The sequence below is a fragment of the Gossypium arboreum genome, chromosome 4 (genome assembly GCF_025698485.1).
Source record: "Gossypium arboreum isolate Shixiya-1 chromosome 4, ASM2569848v2, whole genome shotgun sequence".
NCBI classification, from domain to species: domain Eukaryota; kingdom Viridiplantae; phylum Streptophyta; class Magnoliopsida; order Malvales; family Malvaceae; genus Gossypium; species Gossypium arboreum.
Window position 1 is genome coordinate 11417658 of NC_069073.1, and position 21787 is coordinate 11439444.

Consider the following 21787-nt stretch of genomic DNA (forward strand, 5'->3'; position numbering starts at 1 on the left):
ATAGTTTTGGATGAAAAATAAATACAGTAAGTTGAATACCTTATTTTTAACAAAAAGATAATTTATTTTAAAATTTTAATAAAATAAAATCAACTTAATATTTTCTACACTAAGTGATAAGTAGCTATCTACCTACTTATTTATTCAACACTTTTTGTTGAAAATTTTATATTAAGTAAAAATTAAAATTATTGTCAACCACATTTAAAATATTATATTTCCATGAACACAATTAGCGCGAACAACAAACGTGACTAACGCGGTTTGAACTAAAGTCACTCTTGTAACGGTAAACACACTTGACCATCAGGCCATCACATGAGGTTTAAAATTAATAACTTTTTAAAAGAGGAATATATGCAAAATATAATTCTAATGAATTTGAAATCTAAAATTAAATTGGATTGTATGTTTGATTATATTTACATGAATATATATTTATTACTATTTTTAAATAATTTTATGTAATTTAACAAATCTAAGTTAAATTAGACTTCGTTATACTTTTAATTTTAAGTGAATCAAATGCAAACTTTATCTTAAAAAACATTAATATAGTTTTTGTTTTTCATAATGTTAATCATTTATTTGTGTTAAATTATAAAGTAAAAATTTGAAATTTAAAATATGCTTAAATTTTTATACAATTTGTACATTTGAAATTTAATGTGTCTATTTATCATATTTAAAACTTTAACTCTAGTTGTTACCACCGTTAAAATTTGTGTATTAAATTACTTATGTGACATTTTGAAATTAAAAAAATTACTTGGAAGCAATATAATAACAAAATAATGTTGAAAATATTTATGTGGATAATTTTTTAAACAAAGTCATTCGTACTTGTCATGATTGTTCTTAAGAAAATTGACATCAACATTTTAGTTGAAATAGTTTACAATATTAACTTTTAGACTAACTAATGAAATTATAAAAGTAAAAGGTCAAATTGTGCCAAAAATTATAGTATATAGATTAAATTTTTAAGTTTAAAGCATTTGAATTATATATAAGTATATAAGATTTAAATTAATGATATTAATTATTTACACTATAAAAATAAATAAATATTAAATATTAAATATAAATATAATAAAGAGACCCAAATTAAAATTTAACTACTTTACATTATATATAAGTATGTAGGATTTCAATTAATGTTATTAACTACTTACGCTACTAAACTTTATCCTTATCTTTTGAGTTCAAGTTGGTCTCCACCTCTCTTATTCCCAAACTGTCCTTCATCAGCGTCCTCCTTCTCCCCTGAACAGTATCCAAATTTGAATTGCCCTCCATTCCTTCATCAGATCTTCCTAAGTAGTAGCGTTGTGGCATTGATTTCTTCATGGTGACTCCTAGCTGCATACTGACTTTCCCTATCAAATTTAATATTTAGTGATGTAGGAGCTTTGTTTCTTAATTTTGCTCTGTTTGTGTCACTTTGTGATCTTTCTTTACTGCATTCTTGTTGAATGGCAGAGCAAAGAAAAAGAAAGAAGAAACTTTTATTGATGCATAGCATAAGGAAGACAAACAAACAATTTTGATGTAAATTAAAACATGTAATCAGTATTAAATATTAAAGATGAAAATTATGATAAGAGATAGGATCCCATAGATCGAAAGTGAGTTAATCTTAAGATGGAAAGCGAAGATAGAGAGGGATAGGATTGGGAGCATTTGGAGGTGAGTCCCAAACCGAGAAAGCACTTGTTGAGTTGATCCATTTCTTTGAGATTTCTGGATAATGGCGATTCAACACATCTTTCAAGCTTTCACTTGTATTCACCCATTCAAATCCTTTCTTTGTGTATGCTTCCTCATTGAAATCGCTTGTGAAGAACCTATCAGCTTCAAGCCTCCTACAGTAATATCATTATTCAATTCTAAGTATTCAATTTTTTCCGCAAAACAGTACGAAATTATGATTTATACCTAGATGCCATTAGTAGGAAGACAATGAAAGAAGTTTCACTTATAGCAAAACCCTTGATCTTCTTCTCTGCCATGAGACCCACCATTAAGTCCAGTTCTTCAATATCATCACCATAAACTTCCTTGAGAACTTCAATGGCTTCCTTATCCTCAGTTAGATCTTCCCATTTAGAGATTGGTATCAATAGCAAATTCCTACGGAATTGATTATACCTTGCAACTTTCCTCTCCCTATCCCTGTAAACTGCATCATTGATATTAATATTAGATCCAATTTTCACGTCTTTGTTTAACGAATTCATGGATCATAAATTTCTAGTTTGAGACAAGTCATTACCTTCAAGAGCTGCCAAATCCACATGGTCAGGCCTATCTTTGCCATCAACATCTTGTGCTACAAGGTCTCGAAGCCATGAAGGATAGTTGCAAAGCTCCAATGCACCACAAGCTTGATGTCCCATTGAAACAAATTGCCTGGTGAATCCAATTTTTGACAAAGTTTTTTCTCCTTTATGGCCGATTAGATCGGGCATAGGAACCCTGCATTTAAAAAAAAAAAAAAAAACTTAAGTATAAGAATAAATATGGACTATGATTGTTTACAACAATATCTTGTAAGGCTTACTCCTCAAGCAATGGTGGAGATTTGTTCAGTCCAGGAGTGACATTAATGTTCCTTAGGTGTATGGAATCTGGTAAAAGTTGGTGCATCCGATAGACACTGGTAAATTCTTCGGTCAAAGTGTAAGGAACACCGTGATTAATAGGCTTTTTGAGACCAACTAAACCTCCCAAAGTGGATCCACCAACATGCCCAAATGTGTCCTTGAATTTCTTTCCCAAAAATCCATACCTGTGACAAAGTTGACAACATTAAAATTATATCTGGAGTTTAATCCAGTTGGTTGAAGGTTCAAATCCCAACAATCGAAGCTTATAAAATTTGACAACATTAAAAGGAAAATAGCAAAATGGTTTACCAATTAATACGCATTCCAGCGAGCAATGTATCAGTTTTCAGAAGCTCCACAGTCCAATCAATGGTATGGATCTTTGCAATCACAGCAGAAGTTATAAGCCTTGCATGTCGGTATAACTCTTCATCGTTCAAAGCTGGGTATTCCTTCTAAAATTATATTTCAAAGACTAATGTTTAGTAAAATTCTCTTAATATAAAGGAGTTTTGCAACGAAGGAAGTTAAATAAATACCTTAAGGGCATCACAGATAGCATTGTGTTCTTTAATGAATAGAGCCTGTAAGGTGGAGACGCCAGCCCAGCTATTTTTAATATCGCCGGATATGGGGATCCCATCTTCATCTTGTTGAAGTAACCCATCTTCTGAAATCTTTAACTTTCCATCTACCAAAGTTCTTACCTTCTGTAACCGTTCCTTATCACTACCATATATAACACTTCCATCCCTACAAAAATCATCCTTCCATATGAAAATCATGCTTGACTTTATAGAGAGTTAGATATTTTTTAATATTCCAATTCAATTTTAAATTTATACAATTGTTTTAAATTTTGAATTACTTATTTTTTCACTAAATTTAAAAATTATTTTTAATATATGCTTTTTAACATTACTGCCACTAAAATTAGACATAACCTCTTTCTAACTTAAAAATAAGAAGATAATGCGTTTCAATACACGAATTCACATCCTCTTATATTTATAAAAATACTCATATTAATTGAATTAAATACCCAATCAACTTAAATGTTACTAAATAAATTTCAACTAAATAAGAGTCTATATTGCACAAATGAATATTTACGTCTATTTCAAGTTAGGTGCATAGAAATCCAAATCCACATTATTTTAGTCCTAAAAATGGATCGACTATTTGTGATATCCAAACCCACTATATCCGTAATCATCCATGATGGTAATGTTTAATAAAAAAATATATTAACTGTTTGAAGTCTTAACTTTTAATATATTTTTATTTATCATGGTTATGTACTGTTCAACTTTTTAGCGATAAGGGTCTAAATTTTATAAAAGTACTTAAATAAGAAAATTTTCATGTATTTCAACTATTTTACAGTAAAAATTAGAAAAATATTAATGTGTTTCATAACAACATAATTAAATATTACTTGAAAAGAAAAGAAAATAATAAAACATAATTTGAAGCATGATATATGATATTTTTGAAATTTTTGAAGTCTTTATTTGAGCACTTTAAAAATGTTTAACCCTTATTTTAACACATTTAAAAGATTTGACTTTTATTTGAGCACTTTTATAAGGTTGGACCTTTATATAACCATTTTAAAAGGTTTAGTCTTTATGTGAGAAACCTCAAAAAGGTTGAGTTTCAATTTGAACATTTAAACTTTAACATTTGTGTCAAAGAAGGAAGGAAAATATATAGGGAAAATATTGAGTTTTAGGTTAAAAAAAAAACTTATTTTTTCTTTAATTATTTAAAATGGTTCTCCTTTTAGAATTAAAATTTAATAATAAATTATATTAATTAATAATACAATAAAGTAAATATTATTTTAATTACTACACAGGTTCAAATGTAACATAGATTTTAATTATATACAAATAAATTAGAGTGGATATGTTGTTACCACCAATGTGTGCGTATGTTCTTTGCACCAGTTTTGACGTCATCAAAACTAGTCGAAAACTCCTCTGTGGGATAAAACTTAAAAGAAGTGAGAGGGCATTTGTTTGCAACTTCTTTAGGGGCAATCAACTCAACCTGCAACCATATCTCCATTAAATTTCTAAATATAATATGGATTATTTACTTCTAATACTATATCTTATATTTGCTTCATATATGAACATTTTTTCATAAATCCTTGAAAAAATCTATCATATTTATTGATTAAGGTTTAACCTGTTGGTTGGTGTTCTCCATGTGGTCCACCCAATCGTGAATCATAAACTGGATCCATGAAGCTGCAATCATGTTGAGTTGCTTGCCTGTGTCCTTGTAGTGTGCTCTTGTCAATAATTTCGTAGCCACGACCATTGGATCTGGTTTCTTTAACTACAAACCATTTGTTTTAATCTTCACGATCATTAGAAATTAGAATTTCTACAAAATTACGCAACATAAAATTTTTATTTTAAAGGATTTGGTTGAAATATCGTATTTTTCAAGATTTATTTAAAAATATAATTACTTAAAATAATATATATTTTTTTATTTGTAAAAGGATTGTATTTTTGATAATTTTACAACCAAGTTGAGAATGGTTGATGGTTGCAACCAACTCACTCAAAAACTTTATAAATAATACTAGATAATGGCATAACTATGATGTGGGTGAAAAAAAAGATATTTTAATAATTTCACAACTAAGTTAAAACCAGTTAATGGATCACATTTACAGTCAAGCACATTATAACATATATTAGATTATGACATCTCTATGGTGTGATTGAAAAATTTTATAAAATAAATTTATAAAAGTGATAAATTTAATATAGAGAAATCTATGATATTCGGATTCAAATCCTTGATTCTCATAATGTGAGTATATATTTCTCTAAATTATCAAAATATAAAAAGATATAAATACTTTCAAAATAATATTTATTCATATAAAATGAAAGAGCATTTGATAATTTTACAATTAAATTGAGATTTGGTTGATGAGTTACATAAACTCAATCAAAATGTTAAATAATACTAGAAATTCTTTCACATGCGTATGTGTGTGAAAATTTTTAGAACACAGATGTGTGCTTAAAATAACATACAATAAATAATGAAATGTAATGTTTAAAACTAATAATAATAACAAGACATATGCAATACATATAAAATTAAAATAAAAATAGGCTAACTTGTGAGTAAAAAAATTTGAAATAGGTAAATAAATAATATTAAGAATATTAAATGCATTTCAATTGTTTATCATGGTATTGTCAATTTCTATACAACATCAAAAGAGATCAAATTAGTGAAAAGAAAATTCAATATTAAAATTCTATTTTATAAAAATTAAATATCACGTTAACTTGTGACACCAACACAATCAGTGACATTATCTATACTAGGAATCATATCCCACGTATATGCGTGTAGAAACCATGAATTTAGAGCATAAATGTGTGTTTACGGATAATATACAACAAACAATGAAGCTTTGATTGAGTAGTAAATTTAAAATTTTACTGATGTAATTGACGTGGTTCAAATCCCACATATACATATTTTTATTGATCTTTGTTAAAATAAAAAGATTAAAATACTCTCAAATAATATGACTTGCTTTAATTATGGAATAAATTTTTTATAATTTCCTTAATTGAGTTGGTTCCTAGTTGACTTGTGACACCAACTCAACCAGGATTTTATATTATATAGATATAAAATTGATGAAAATAATAAATTATACACATTAAAATAAAAATGTATAATTAAAGTATATTCAAACGAAACTTTGATTGAGCGGTAAATGTAAAGTTCTATTGATGCAATTAGTGCAGATTTAATTATCACTTTATGCAAATTTTTATTGATTTTTGTTAAAATGAAAATACTAAAATACACTCAAATAATATAACTTACTTTAATTATGGAAGAACATTTTCATAATTTTCTTAACCTAGTTGGTGCATGGTTGAGTCGTGTCACCAACTCAGTCAAAGATTTTATTAATAGTAAGTATATATAGATATGCAACGCACGATAATAAAATATGAATATTAAAATAAAAATGTATAAAGTATATTAAAATGAAATATTTATGTGATAAATTTAAGATTTTATTAATGCAATTGTCATTAGTTCAAATCTTACTCTATACAAAGTTTTACTGATTTTATTAAAATAAAAGACTAAAATAACCTCGAATAATATGACTTTTTTTAATTATAGAAAGACATTTTCGTAATTTTCCTAACCGAATTGGTATTCAGTTACTCATGACACTTATTGAATTAAAAATTTTAATGTGCTCGAGCCTACATCCTCTTACATTATCAATAATACTAATGTCAACCTAATCAAGACTCAATCGATTGAATTAAAATATTTTAAATATTAAAATATAAAATTTCAATATTAACAAAGTATTATTTTTCAATAGTGAGAGTAGGCATACGCCCCAAAAGAAGAAACATACACTATGTGCATTAAATACGTATTAAATATAGTAAATATTGTTTTGAAAGAACATACTGTGGATATTATTTTTGGTTTTCTTAATTATTAATCTTTCATGTTTTATAAATCCATTAAAGAGATAAATGATGATCATATATTTTAAAATTATTCCCTAATTATAATGAGATCAAATTTTTAATCACTGGTTTAAGAAAGATTTTTTGTCATTTCACCTGATATATAGCTCAAATATTTTAAATATTTGATAAAACATATAATTAGTATATGTAAAGGAAGGTCGAATCGAGGCTTTGGAAAAGGTGTTTAGTAATTTGGACCAACCAGCCTAGCCCTTCCCTATTTATTATTTAACAATGAAAATTTTATTTAAAATTAATCATAAAACATATAAAGATAAAGATAAAAAAAAAAGACTTTATTATTATTATTATTATCAAATGAATGTATCTGGCTGGACCAAACAAAAAGTGATGTAGACAAGAAAAATAGAAAAGTTGAGTCACAACCTAATCGTTCAGTTTAATAGTACTGCTTTTAATGTTAAGAGATACTGGTATTGGTATGGTTGATAGAAGGTTGAGTTATTGAATTTTGAAAATTTGTGTTTTTATCACACATCTCACTCAACTTTAGTAATTTGTCAGCTTAAAAGTAATGTTGTATACCTTATCTGTTTGATCAACGGGCATAATGTTTCTGCCAAAGAAAGTTCCTTGGCTGCCAGCTCCCTCATTGAAAGGATCACCGTAACTTCCATCATCTGTTCTATACTTGTAATCCCCTGGATTAACCCGAACTCCAGACGGAGATTTTCCGACACTGATGAGATTGTAGTGCTGGTGAAGACGGCGACGTACAGCCAGATATATTAAACCTAAGATAACTGGTAATCGGTGCCATTTCCCTACTTTATCCACCCAATGAACCATCTGGTTAACCAAAAACAAATACAGTTAAGCAGCAGTTTTTAAATCTCAACATAAAAAATGATATATGAGGAGGGAAGAGTTATTTTACGAGGAAGAGAAATGCATCGGTTATAGTCATCGAAGAGACAGCTTCATGAAAATCATCATGGATAAAACGACCTAGTATATTGTTGACAAGGATCTTTGTCATAAATGCCATTGCTTTTCGAGAGAACCTAGGTTTTTTGTTCTTTTTGTAAAGGTATTCTCTCAGGACCATGGTCATGCATATTTATAGCCGAAGGTGTCCTGGAGTTTTATAATCTGGCACGTGGGCTCAAATGCTTTCCTTGAGAGTGTATCTAAAATCTTGACAATTGTGTTGTATTAATTGGTTTGGGCTGGTTGCTATCTTTTGGTGTGGTTGGTTTCTTTATTTTGACACAGAGTTGAAGCATATTAATCATATTTTTCTATTGAAGGTTGACAGCTGCCTTGATATTTGTCAAGGTTTTGTTCCACTGAATGGACAAGTGGCCACACACTTAACTAGTAATGGACATCTGTTTCATATTATGTTACACCCAAAGTTAGATATGTCTTTCTTGTTCTCTAGGTAACTTTAGATTGTATAATGTTTCTCTCTTTGATTGTTTTTGGAGTGAATCTTCGACTGTTGCTCACAGTTTCCAACAAATCTTGAATTTGATTATTTGCCTCCTTAACTCATAGTTTACACTTATATATGGAATTTCGAACTTTGATAAAACATAAATTAATATTGTTGAGTAATATTTACTTATGTATTAAACGAAATAGGGTATTTATATATACCTCTTACTGATATTATTATGGTTCACAATAAGGCTTACTATTTTATCTTGGCCTTTGAGCTGAGGGTATTAGCATTCCTTGTCCCTAGCGTAAATATTCTTTGGGCCTCCTCTAACTTATTGGACGCTTACCTGTGGAGTTTTCTGACCCTGGGACTAACTTTTCCAGCGAACCTCGTACCTGCCAATCACGAGGGAAAGGGTTCTCTTCGCAGACATAGCTCGCAACCTCGTCCCTACGAGGTTCATGCAAGCTCCCTCTTGCGAACTTGTCGGTGCGAGGTTTACACGAGCTCTTCAATGCGAGCTATCTCTGTGAACATCTTGCATTCATGCGAAGTCTTTAGCTGACTGTGGCGTACATTTTTCTTCCAGATCAAGTTTATTTGAGTTGAAGGTCCAAATTCTTTCGGTCATTCGGAATATTTATTTCCAAATCCTAACAAATATAATAATTTTAGAGGCAAAGATTCCTCAATTTATAATAATAATTGAAATATATTGTAGGAGAATGTATATTTATGAACAGCAGCAAGTTGTTTTATTGCACGTAAGTTATAAATTAGTCCTTACTATAAACAAAATCAAATTTTAGGAGAGTTTTTCTAACTTTTAGATTTTTAGGATTTTAAGGTTTTGCATAAATAAATAAATTTTGATTTTATTTAATCTTTTAATAATATAAAGGTTAAATTAATCTATTTAATTGTAAAATTAATAAAATATTTATCAAACATTGTTTGATAGGATGGGTGCAATTTATTAAATTCAATTAATCAAAGCTATCAATTTTCAAGTTTGAAAAATTAATTGACTTACGACGATTTTTTAGATGGGATCTATACATTTTTGGGTTGAGATGTCTTCATAAAATTCGAAATGCTATCCCTTAGTTTCAAAATGCACTTTTCACTCAATTTCGAGTTGGGAGCTCAAGTTATGATAATTTTAGTGGAGGCTGGATGAACAAAATTTCTAGATGAGATTATTATAGAAAATTACGAGTTTCAAGCTCTAATTGACTTTTAAGTCATATTGAGTTCGATTTTAGGGTTAATTTTATTATATATGAGCTCAATATTGTATTTATTAAGTTTTATATTATTATTATTATTTATTTATTACAAATTTTAGGATATTTTCAAGTATTTTAAGTTGTTTAGAAGTTTTATGGTTCTTAGCCAACAAGAAAGTTTAGTTCTACTAAAATTACTTATTGTTTAGATTAATTAAAGTTTCATTATACTTGAGAGTTTTATTTAGATGCAATTAGCTAGTCTATAAAAGGTCTTTTTGTTATTTATTAAAGATATTTATTCATTAATAAAAATATTTCTTTCGTGCAAGATTGCTTTCTTGTAATTTTTAGAAACGATTTTTCTTCTTCTTAATTTTCTTTAAAGAGTTATGGGAATCCATTCTTCATCTTTTAATTTGCCAAGAATTATTTCTTGGAAGGTTAATTAGAGTTGTTAATTGAATTTGTTGGGATTTATATCTCAAAGGTTTCAATTGGACAACTATCTATTATCCATCTTCCATTTGATTCAATATTTCCATTAATCCATTTAATTTCTGTTCTTGATTGCTTAATCTTCTTTTATTTTCTTGAATTGGTATAACATTCAAACATAAATTTCAAGTTTTTGTTGCCAGGGAAGGAGTTTTCCTACCTTCATTTGGTTTTTTCTTGCGTCAAACAATTTGAATTTGATCTTGGTCCATTGCCTCTTGTCACTTTTACTTATGAAATTGGTGATTGAAGTGATAGTAGCATGCACTTTTCTACCAAAAGCAATGAGCAATTTAAGTTTGTAAAAGAAAAATACGTTCAATGAATAGTTTATGAACAATTTGGTTTTTTTCGTTTTTGTTTGTTTATGTTCATTTATTAAGTTAAATAAATGAATAGGAATAATATTTGAGGCTTGTTTACTAAACAAATTGAATACTGAGACAAAACTTGTTCAATTCATTTATGTTCATTTAACAAATCATTTAAAACTTGTTTATTGTTCAATTAATACATATACTAATAAAATTAATATATATATACTAATATATATATGCATATGTTTATTCAGAGTAAACTATACAAATAATTACTCAACTATACTCATATTCCTATTTTGATTACACAACTTTAAAAAAATTCAATTAGGCACTAACATTTGAATTCGTTCTTGTTTTACTCACTCATAGTTATGTTGATAATGATAAGCATTTTTAAACTATGTATAATAACACATTTAGTCCTCAGTCTTACATAATCTATCAATTTTATCCTAATTCTAAATAATTCAATAAGTTTAACCCTTCACATTTACAAATTCTACCAATTTGATCCTTAAACTTCCTAAACAAAGCTTTCAACTTTTAAAACAGAGGCATTTAACACCTATAAATTTTAAAACCCAAAAAAGAAAAAAAATTCTCTCAACTAATGACCTGTTTTCCAAGCCAATTCCTAATACCAATGAGTTCATCTTGAAAATTTATTTCAGTTTCCTTTTTTTTTTCATTAGTTTTCTTCTAAATATAATATTTTAAACCATTTTATTGATAAAATTTTGGCTAAAGAAAAGGAAAAACCTTGAAAGAACACTCTATATTTACTCTTATTGTTGATAGGATGATATCTCCTTCAAGGTACATAGAAATGGAAATTAAATCCAAAGTTAAAAATATGACTTTGAAAAATCCAATTGTTGAATCAATAATTACTTAAGAAAAAATTATGAACATTTAATTTTACATAAGAAAAAATGTGAAAGCATTAATTGAATTTCATTTTGTTACATTGATGATGAGTTTTTAATCTTATAAATTGATTAAGAGATTATTATGTGTTCTATTTATTTTAAAATTTTAAATCCACAATAAGCAATATGTACCACTAATAATCTGATTTAGTGTCTCAAATCATTTACCAAATTAATTAAAAATTAAAATTATGCTAGTCAGTGGTTCAAAAAATTATGCTAGTCAAAGTGGAAATTTATTTTATACAAATATTAGATTATTTATATAATTTTATTATACATTATATTTTTAAAATTTGTATTTCCTATTATTTTAATGACGTTTAGTTAATTTCTAACACTAACTTCTTAAAAATATAAATAAAATAAGTTATGTGCCAAATTGGATAATTTCAACCATAAATAAAAAAATTAATAGATGTTGAATGCTTCTATTTTAAAAGCTAAAAGCTTTGGTTAGGAAGTTTGAGAATCAAATTGATAGAATTCATAAATGTGAAGGGTTGAATTTATTGAATTATTTAGAATTAGGATCAAATTGATAGAATATGTAAGCATTAAGGACTAAATATGTTAGTAAACCAATTAGAAAAAGTCTTTCATACTATTAACTTAATGGTGACTAAAACATGAACAGATTCAAACGTTAGTGCCTAAATTGAAATTTTTTAAAGTTGGGTGACAAAAACAAGAATGCAGACATAGATGGATGGCCATTTATATAATGCAAACATAGACGGATGGCCATTTATATATTTTACCCATTTATTTATTGTTTGTTTGTTTTTAGTTATTCATTAACAAGTCCACTAACATTTTTGTTTAACTTAAATGGATGAAAATGAACACATATAAATTTAAATAAATGAAGACGAGCAAACATTTTGAAATTCTTTAAGAACAAAAATAGGCTTAAAAATAAACAAACGAACACGAATAGAGGTTCGTTTGTTCAAGTTTGGTTCATTTACAACCTGAAAGGAATTTCTGACTTTTGGTGTCAAAACTATAGTTAAAAAGTGTTTTTTTCACTCAAATGCAAAAAGTTGAGATTTAGATTTGACTTTTAGATTTTAGTTTAGTAAAATAGTCACTCAATTTATAGTTTTATTTTTTTTTACGGTGCTTTTAGATGGACGATGTATTTACTTTCAGTAAAATTAACCTTTAAAATACTAACAAATTGTTGAGTTGCGGGTTAACTTCATGATATGTATTCTTTTAACCCTTTATTTTTTTCACATTATTTTCATGTAATTTTATAATTAATTAAAAAATAATTTGGAACCCAAAACTTTAAAACTAAACCATTTACTTCAACTTCTTTAATTGTTCTTCTGATTCTGAAGTTAAAAATTTTCTCCAATGCCTTGCTAACAAATCCGTTTCAATGCGTGAATCAATTTGCATCCTAAGTAATTCCTTTTTCGAATATGCTTTTCAAGCATTTATCTGAAACTGTAGATTTTTTACCCCTGAAACACCCAAACCAGTTGCTATAGTGGCACCTACTCATGTCTCCCATGTCCAAGCGACCATTATTTGTGCAAAGGATAATGGTGTGTAAATTAGGGTTTGAAGTGATTGCCATGATTATGAGGCCTTTCGTATAGATCTAATATCACATTATTTATGCTCGATATGTTCAATCTTCGATCCATCGACGTTGATGTTGATAATGAGGTTGCCTCTGTTCAGGGTGGTGCAACAATCGATAAAATTTATTTCAAAATTGCTAACGAAAGCTAGGCTCACGCTTTCCCAGCGAGAGTCTGCCCTGGTCTCGAAAATGGTGGTGGGTATGGCAACATGATGAGAAAATATGGGCTATCAATGGATAACATCCTTGATTATCAAGTTGTTGATGTCAATTGCAATATCCTCAACTGAGCCTCCATGTGTGAGGATCCTTTTTAGGGTATTAGAGGAAGAGGCAGAGGAAGCTTTGCGATCATTATTTCATGGAAGATAAAGCAGGTTCCAAAGAAAGTTAATAGTATAAATTGAATAACGATTTTATAATCTTTTAAAGTTGATTTAACATAAAACTTTCAAATAGTCAAATTACCACTTATGTAGTTTACCCTTTTAACCTACGTAATATATGTTTTTCATTCAAAATTTAGTAATTTCATTGACTCTCATAAACTATCAACTTCAAAACAAAAGTGGCATTTCTCAGGCATTTTGCAAATATACCAAAACTAACACAATTTTTTTCCCCGTTTCTCCATTGTTTTGGGATCCAATTGTAAAGAGAGAATAAGAAAATATGAGATTTTAAAATACTCGCCAAGTGTAACATATCATAATCAACTATGAACTCCATACTTATCTCAGTTGGTTCTTGTAATGATCCTTAAAAGTTGATACAACAGGTCCGAAATTTGAGTCCAGACATCTACTCTCACATCTCAAAGATGGAGTCTCCTTTGTACCAAAAAGAAAAAAACCAAACTGGATTTCTTGTTAAAATTTGCAGTTAGCTGGAACTTGGAAATGATAAGTGTAACAATGACAAAAGAAACTCTGGCAACTTGGGTGCAAACATGGTGGGTGTAACAGCCCAATTTTTAGTAGTGCTGGAAACAGTGATTCGCGATCACTAAAATCCAGTAAGTGAGTTTGAAAATTTTATTATTTAGAGTTTATGATCCAATCATGAATTTATAAAAACTATGAAATATTGATTTGTGCTTTAGAAATAATTATTAGGTTAATTAACTTCGAAAACGAGAAAACGAGACCTCGATTTCATAAAATGACCCGTAAATATTTTTATAAATATTTATGGAGTGTTAGTAAATTAGTAGTAAAGTTTAGTTAGAAAATTTTAACGTTATGATAGTTAATTAATTAAAAGGACTAAATTGAAAAAGGTGAAAAACTTGTAAATTAAGGAAATAATGATTAAATAGCTCAAGTAATAACTAAAGGACCTAAAGGGAAAATTAGCCTAAAATAATGGCTGAAATGGTTAAGGCAGAAAAAAAAAACAAAGAAATTGGATGATGAAGGGACAAAATGAGAAATAAAAAAAATTTTAAATAGGTAAAAAAGGACTTAATAGAAATCTAGACATTTCTTCATTATTCTTCAGCCAAAAACACCATTAAAGAGTCTATCTAAGCTGGTTTTTCATATTCTTGTTACAAGTAAGTTCAATTCTTGTTTATTTCTTGTAATTTTTTGTGATTTTGATACTTTTACAAGTAGGTCCAACTATTGAATTCATTAATTTTTTATTCTATGGAAAATTTTGAAAGTTACCATATATGAGTGCTGGATATTTATGATGAATTAACATGTATTTGAAGCTCTAATTTTATTATATGATGATTTTATTAAGTGATTTTAATAGAAATTAATTTTAGGACCTAATTGTGAAAAAGTTAAAAATTAGGGTTTGGTGCTGAAATTCTGAATATCAAAGGCTGTATGGTAGCCTAAAATTATTATATAAAATGTTAATTGAGAAAAGTTAGCTCAATTGATGAGTTACTTGAATAAGGACTAAATTGTAAAAACTATAAAATTTAGGGTAAAATGTGTAATTTTGAAAATTGAAGGGAATAAATTGTGAAGTGAATTATAATTAAATTATATACTAATTAATGAATAATTTTACGTTATAGATCAAGAACTCGAAGATAAACAAGGAAAAGAGAAAGTAACAGAATAGTCTTAGAATTTCTACAATTATTACAAATTACCCAGGTAAGTTCATATGGTTGAACTTTCATGATAAATTATTAATTTTAGAATGATGTAATGTCTTATTTCATATATTTGTTATTGAATTATGATTATTGTAATAATATGAAAATCGAATTGAAAGTTCAAATTAAGTGGAACGTAAGATTGAGTACGATCGTTCCGTGTTACAAGATGAATTGACGGATAAGATCATGGTTGGACCATGGAAAAGTGTTAAATGTAAGACCATAGCTGGGCTATGGCATTTTAGTAAAAAGACCATAATTGGGTTATGGCACCGTGAACGTAAGACCATGTTGGACCATGAAGTATATGTATATATGTGTAAGACCATATCTGGGCTATAGCATCTTGATGGTAAGACCATAACGGGGTTATAGCACTACGAGTGTAAAACCATGGCAAGGCCATGGTAATATACGTGTAAGACCATAGTTGGACTGTGGCATCAAGAAAACGATGTACTAAAATCCGTAAGATATTCTCTAATTTGACAAGTATTGGTCAGTGTCATATGGAATTATTGTGAGAGAATCTATGAAGTTATTGATTTTGAGCTCAACTAAGTGAATTATATTAATTGAAATTGTGATTGGCAGGCAATCTTAGTGAAATGCCCTATTTAATATTTTATTATAGTTTGTTTGGTAAGACTTATTTTTAAAGCCTATGAACTTACGAAGCTTCTATAAGCTTACTTTTGTGTGTTTAATGTTCTTTGTAGATTAACGTGAGTTCAGAGGATCGGATCAACACATCGGGCCACACTATCCAGATTTCTCCGGTAGATTTTTTAATACAACCTATGGTTTTTATGGCATGTATAAGATTAGTTTAGAAAAGAATTAAACTTGAAATATAGTTTTGAATGATATATATGTGTGTGTGTGTGTGTGTGTGTGTGTGTGTGTGTGTGTGTGTGTGTGTGTGTGTAAACTTTAGTAATACTCTGTAACCCTGTTTCGGTGACGGATATGGGTTAGGGGTGTTACAGTGGGGGCATTCATCCAATACAAAATAAGCAAGGAACTAAAAAATCACATTCAAGATGGTCTTAGTCTAAGACTATGTCAGAAAAGAATCGATTTAACAAAAATACTCAAGGCAGCACTCAATTATTTGCTTTTATCAAATCGTGGAATGCAAAAACATAAACGAAAAATATCAAAATCTGGTAATAAAAGTCAGGTTAAGCGTAAATATGAAAGATGATTCTCTGGCCTGTAATATCCAGTTGAACCAATGACATCCACATTATCTATACACAGTGAAAAACAAATTTTGAATAAAAATTCACATAACACAATAACAAAATATTGGTGAAATGATAAATTTAAAAATTTAAAACGCTTAATAGTTTATCCTCATTATTTACATATTTTCTAAAGTTTAAATTGTATTCTATAAATTTTATATAAATGTATCAAAATACAAATATATATATATTTTTAAATACATGAAAATTAAATTTTTAATATTTTTCTTGACCGAGTTAATATAGAATTGATTCTTACACACATAAATAATAATATACATTTTATTAAGTCTCCACCTCGAATCTGAAAAAAAAAGAAAGAAAAGGGATTTATGAAGTATCAAGGTAGACAAATCCATATCATTGTCAAGAATGATTTCGGATGAATCTAAATTGTGGCATATGGGTTATGGGTTAAAGTTGCTAAATCAAAAAGATATTGTTAATTATTTGTAACTCTATAAAATTGAAAAAGTTGAAGAAATGACTGAAATAGTTTTGTATTCATAATCTGTTTGTATCAGTATAGAGATGAGGTTTATATACATAAGGAAGATAGGCTAACTTCTGCTAACTAACCTATAACAATATTCCAGTCTTGATAACTGACTATCAACCAGCCTAACACATTCACATACTCTAACATTCACCCAACTTCTCAACAGGTAAGACCCGAAGTAAAGTCCGAAATCAAGTAAACAAAAAGACAGACAATGGTTTTGTAAAAATATCAGCAACTTGGTCACATGCTGGAACCTCATCAACAAGGAGTGAACCGTCAGCTACTTTCTCACGAACAAAAAATAGGTCCAGTTCAACATGTTTGAACTTGGAATGTAAGACCGGATTGGCAGCAACCGCTGCTGTACTAGAATTGTCTCACCAAATAGTAGGGGAGTCAGCAGAGTGAATTTGTAACTCCTTTAACAGAGAGACTAACCATGTAATATCACTGGTAGTGACAACAAGACTTTGATATTCGGCTTCTGCTGTTGATCGAGAAACAACTTGTTGCTTTTTCAAACACCATGAGATGGGTGTATTGCCAAAGTACACACAATATCCTGTTGTAGACCTACGATCATCAAAATCCAACCCCCAGTTTGCATCAGTATAACCGACGAGAGAGTCTGTCGGATGGATGAAAAATCAAGCCATGATCAATAGTCCCTTGTAGATACCGTAAAATCCTCTTTAATGCAACCAAATGAACTGAAGTAGGTGCATGTATAAATTAGCAGCCACGATTCACAGCATAAGCAATATCTGGCCGAGTCAAAACCACATATTGAAGTGCATCAGCAAGACTACGATACTCTATAGGATTAACAAGATATTCGCCCCCATCTTTAGACAACATGGATAAATTGATCATTGGTGTATGAACACTTTTAGCATTGGTTAAGGATCTCCTGTCAAGAAGATCTCTGATGTACTTGCGCTGGCATCAGTGTAGACTCCCAATGGAAGATCGAGTAACTTCAATACCTAAGAAGTAGTGGAGATCCCCCATGTCCTTTAAAGAAAACTCTTTATGTAACAACTAAATGAACAATTTATACTATCAGCTATGCTCCCTATGACAATAATATCATCCACATAAACCAAAATATAGAGGACAGACTCGACCGTTACTCGGACAAATAGAGACGCATCAGATTTGGATATACAAAATCCAATAGAAATCAGAAACCATTTTAATTTACCAAACCAGGCACGTGGTGTTTAACGCAACCCGTATAATGCCTTTGTCAGACGACATACTAACTGTTCACCATCCGGACCACTTTGAACTTAACCTGGAGGTTGTTGCATGAAGACTTCATCGGTAAGATCACCATTTAAAAATGCATTATTGATATTGACTTGACGCAGTTGTCAACCACGAGAAATCGCAACTGTCAATATGGTTCGAATGGTCATAGGTTTGACCACTGGGGGCTAAACGTTTCCTTGAAATCATACCCAAGAACTTGTAAACATCCTTTTGCAACTAGTCGAGCCTTGCGTCGAGCAATGATCCCATCAAAATTTTTCTTTAACTTAAAAAGCCATTTACATCCTGTCACCTTCTATCCACGAGGCAGAGAAACAAGCTCCTAAGTGGAGTTAGCCATAAGGGCATCAAACTTAGCTTGAACTGCTAATTTTCATTCTGGATCAACAAGTGCTTATTCAACTGTGTGTGGTTCATAGTCAGCAGCTGCAACTGACAGAGCCTTGGGTTTAAAAATTCTAGTCTTAGATCTAGTAATCATAGTATGAGTATTCACCAGTTGAACAGATAGAGGTGCCAAAGAGACTATACCCGGAGTATTTTCTTGAACAAATGAACCTCCAGTGTTTGAGATTGAGGGCATGAAACTCTCATGAGCAGTTTGTAACTCAGTCGAGGAATCATCAGACTTAGACTATATGGGGTTATGAGAAGGTGAAGTAACAGGGGTAATCGCAACTGTGATAGCATGTTGTAAGGTAGTAGGCTTAACCAGCGAAACATACGTAGAAACAGTGGAATTAGGAGTAACTATGGGTATGGTAGGAGAAGAAAACAAAAATCATCGTTCATCAAAAACAATATGACAAGAAACAATTATCTTATCATTAGGAGTGAGACAATGATACTCTTTATGTTGAGAGCTGTATCCCAAAAATGTATGTGGCTGAGAGCGAAAATCCAACTTTTGTTGTGTAAACAGACGCAAATAGGGAAAGCAGCAACACCTAAAGACCTTTAAATGATCATATGTAGGTTCATAACCATGCAGAATCTAATATGGGAATTGCCCTTTTAACATAGGAGTAGAAATATAGGAGTAGGTAGGCAGTTTATGAGATGCACTACACTACAAAAAGCATAGCCCTAGTACTCCATGGAAAGATTTGCTTGAGTTAAGAGAGTAAGACTAGTTTCTACAATGTGCCTATGCTTTCGCTCAGCCACTCCATTTTGCTCTAACGTGTGAGGACAGGATAGACGATGAATTATCCCAAGATTAGTGAGAGTTTGCATGAACGCATGATGTTTGCCACCCTAATCACTTTGAAAAATTTTAATGCCTTTTCCAAACCGAGTTTGAATCATATTCTGAAATTGAAGAAAACACTCCACTGCTTGAGACTTACGGTTAATAAGATAAATCCAAGAAAACCTACTATGTATGTCGATGAACGGAATATAAGACAAATTATTGCCACATGCAACTGATGTTGGACCCCACAAGTTAGTGACAACCAAGTCAAAAAAATTCTTATATTCAGTAGTAAAGTTTGAAAAAGGCAGTTTATGATACTTCCCTTTTTGACATGCAGTACAGGTATCATCAAGGCACATTTTATTGGAGTCAATTTTACATTTATCAAGAACAATTTTAACAATTGAAGTAGATGGATAACCAAGTCTGCGGTGCCATAAGGCAAACACATCATCACCAGTGTTGGAAGTTGAAAAACTAGTGTTAAGGGTAGAAGGATCACTGATTGATGAACCCAAAAGAACCGACGAGAAATAATATAGCCCGTCACGAGTGTGGCCTCGCAATAAAATTTCCCGAGTCGAGATGTCCTTAACAAAATAATAAGATGGATGAAATTTAAAAAATACATTGTTGTCCTTAGCAAACTAAGATACAGATAACAATTTTTTTCTGATACTTGGAAAGCACAGAACATTATATAGATGGAGCATCTTACTTATTGTAGGTAAACTAGAATTCCCAACACATGATATTTTTATAGTAGTCCCATCACCCATAATGAAAGGAGATGTATCTGAGTATGGCGTGGAATCGTGCAAAGCGGTAGCCTCCCGACAGACATAGTGTGTAGCTCCGGGGTCAGGACACCAAGATGTGGTCCCTACAAGCATAGGAATATACGAGTTTTCATTATCAAAATTTGACCCATATTGAGTAGTATTGGCATTGGACCCAGAGGTGGTCAAATAATTAGATACATGAAAATCAAGGAGACAAGGCAATCCAACACATGGCGAGGCATCAACGTCATGAACACACGCCCTCGATTTAGTGCGCCAGGGCACATTAGACCCATGATTTTGTGCCAAAAAATTACCAGCATTGTCAAGCCCAACCAAATTGGCATTAGCATTGTCAAGCCCAACCAAATTGGCATTCGACCCAGAAAATTGGCCAAGAATTGGATCCATAGGTGCCAACGTACTATATGGTCCAACACCATGAGATGAAGTAGACGGTCTATGAGCACCAACAAGCCCAAAGAGGAAGGCCTATAATGTGGAACCACGACAAGTGGCATATTTGAGCCAAAATACGGGCCTGCTCCAGCATTTGGCCCAAACGATTGTCCCCATTGGCTTGTACAATATCATAACCATTAAAAAAATTAGAAACCCTAGTAGATGACTAATTTACCATAGCAAAATTCGGCAGCCTCCTGTCCCAAGTAGATGCAAACGGATGCACCATCGACGGACCCGAGTACAGTCCTGGACTACCACTCATTGACGAATACCAGCCAGGTGCGCCAACCACATCATTGCGCAATCCGTAACCAACCCATTCAGATGGCGTCAGCGCCATGGCCGGAGTGGATGAGTCGTCATAATCATGATAAAATTGATAATAGCTCTTTTGCGCCACATGTCCATACCTACTACAGATCTTATATGGAATCCGAGGTCGGAACCCTTGCCCACGACTAGAAGACGATGGACGACCACCACGCACGGGCTCTGCCATCAATGTCAACAAGGCAACCTCCATCAGATGCGCGTGGAAGGACGCATCAGTTACCGCACGAGCCTGACAGCTCTCAAATTCCATGAGTACATCAATAAGCTTATGTAGAGGAAGAGAGTCAGATGAAAAAGAAGCCAGAGTGATAACCACGTCAAACTCTGATGAGAGTCCAACAAGAATAATTTCGACCTTCTCTGCCTTTGAAACCACAAATCTGGACGCTTCAAGCAAGGTGCAGGTATTTTGTGTCTTCACCATATTTTCTTTAATAGATAGCGTCCCTTTTTTGATGACATATAACTTATGTTTGATACGTGACAACTTGGCTCCAATAGCAGCGGCAAAGAGACGATTTTTCATACTTCAAACATCATATGCCGACTTTGCGACTGTAAAATAAGACAATGAGGAATGACTAATTGTAGAAATGAGCCAATAAGTAAGAAGTTTATCTTGCTGAACAAATAGAGACGCATCAGGATTTGGATTTAAAATTCCATCTGGAGAAGAGATGAATCGTGGAGGAACATGTAATGTCCCTTTTA

The 21787-nt window shown here is 30.8% G+C and overlaps 1 protein-coding gene across 1 annotated transcript; it reads right to left on the reverse strand.

The window, feature by feature from the left end:
- Positions 1–1107: 1107 nt before the first annotated feature.
- Positions 1108–8221, reverse strand: LOC108458092 (alpha-dioxygenase 1-like). The gene is made up of 10 exons (XM_017757340.2): positions 8064–8221; positions 7712–7975; positions 4806–4958; positions 4531–4664; positions 3149–3362; positions 2919–3064; positions 2564–2791; positions 2276–2478; positions 1939–2182; positions 1108–1865 (listed from the first exon to the last, which is right to left on the reverse strand). Exons 1-10 carry the CDS (start codon positions 8172–8174, stop codon positions 1640–1642), a joined length of 1923 nt encoding a protein of 640 aa, XP_017612829.1. The 5' UTR covers positions 8175–8221; the 3' UTR covers positions 1108–1639.
- Between the last annotated feature and the right edge of the window lie 13566 nt (positions 8222–21787).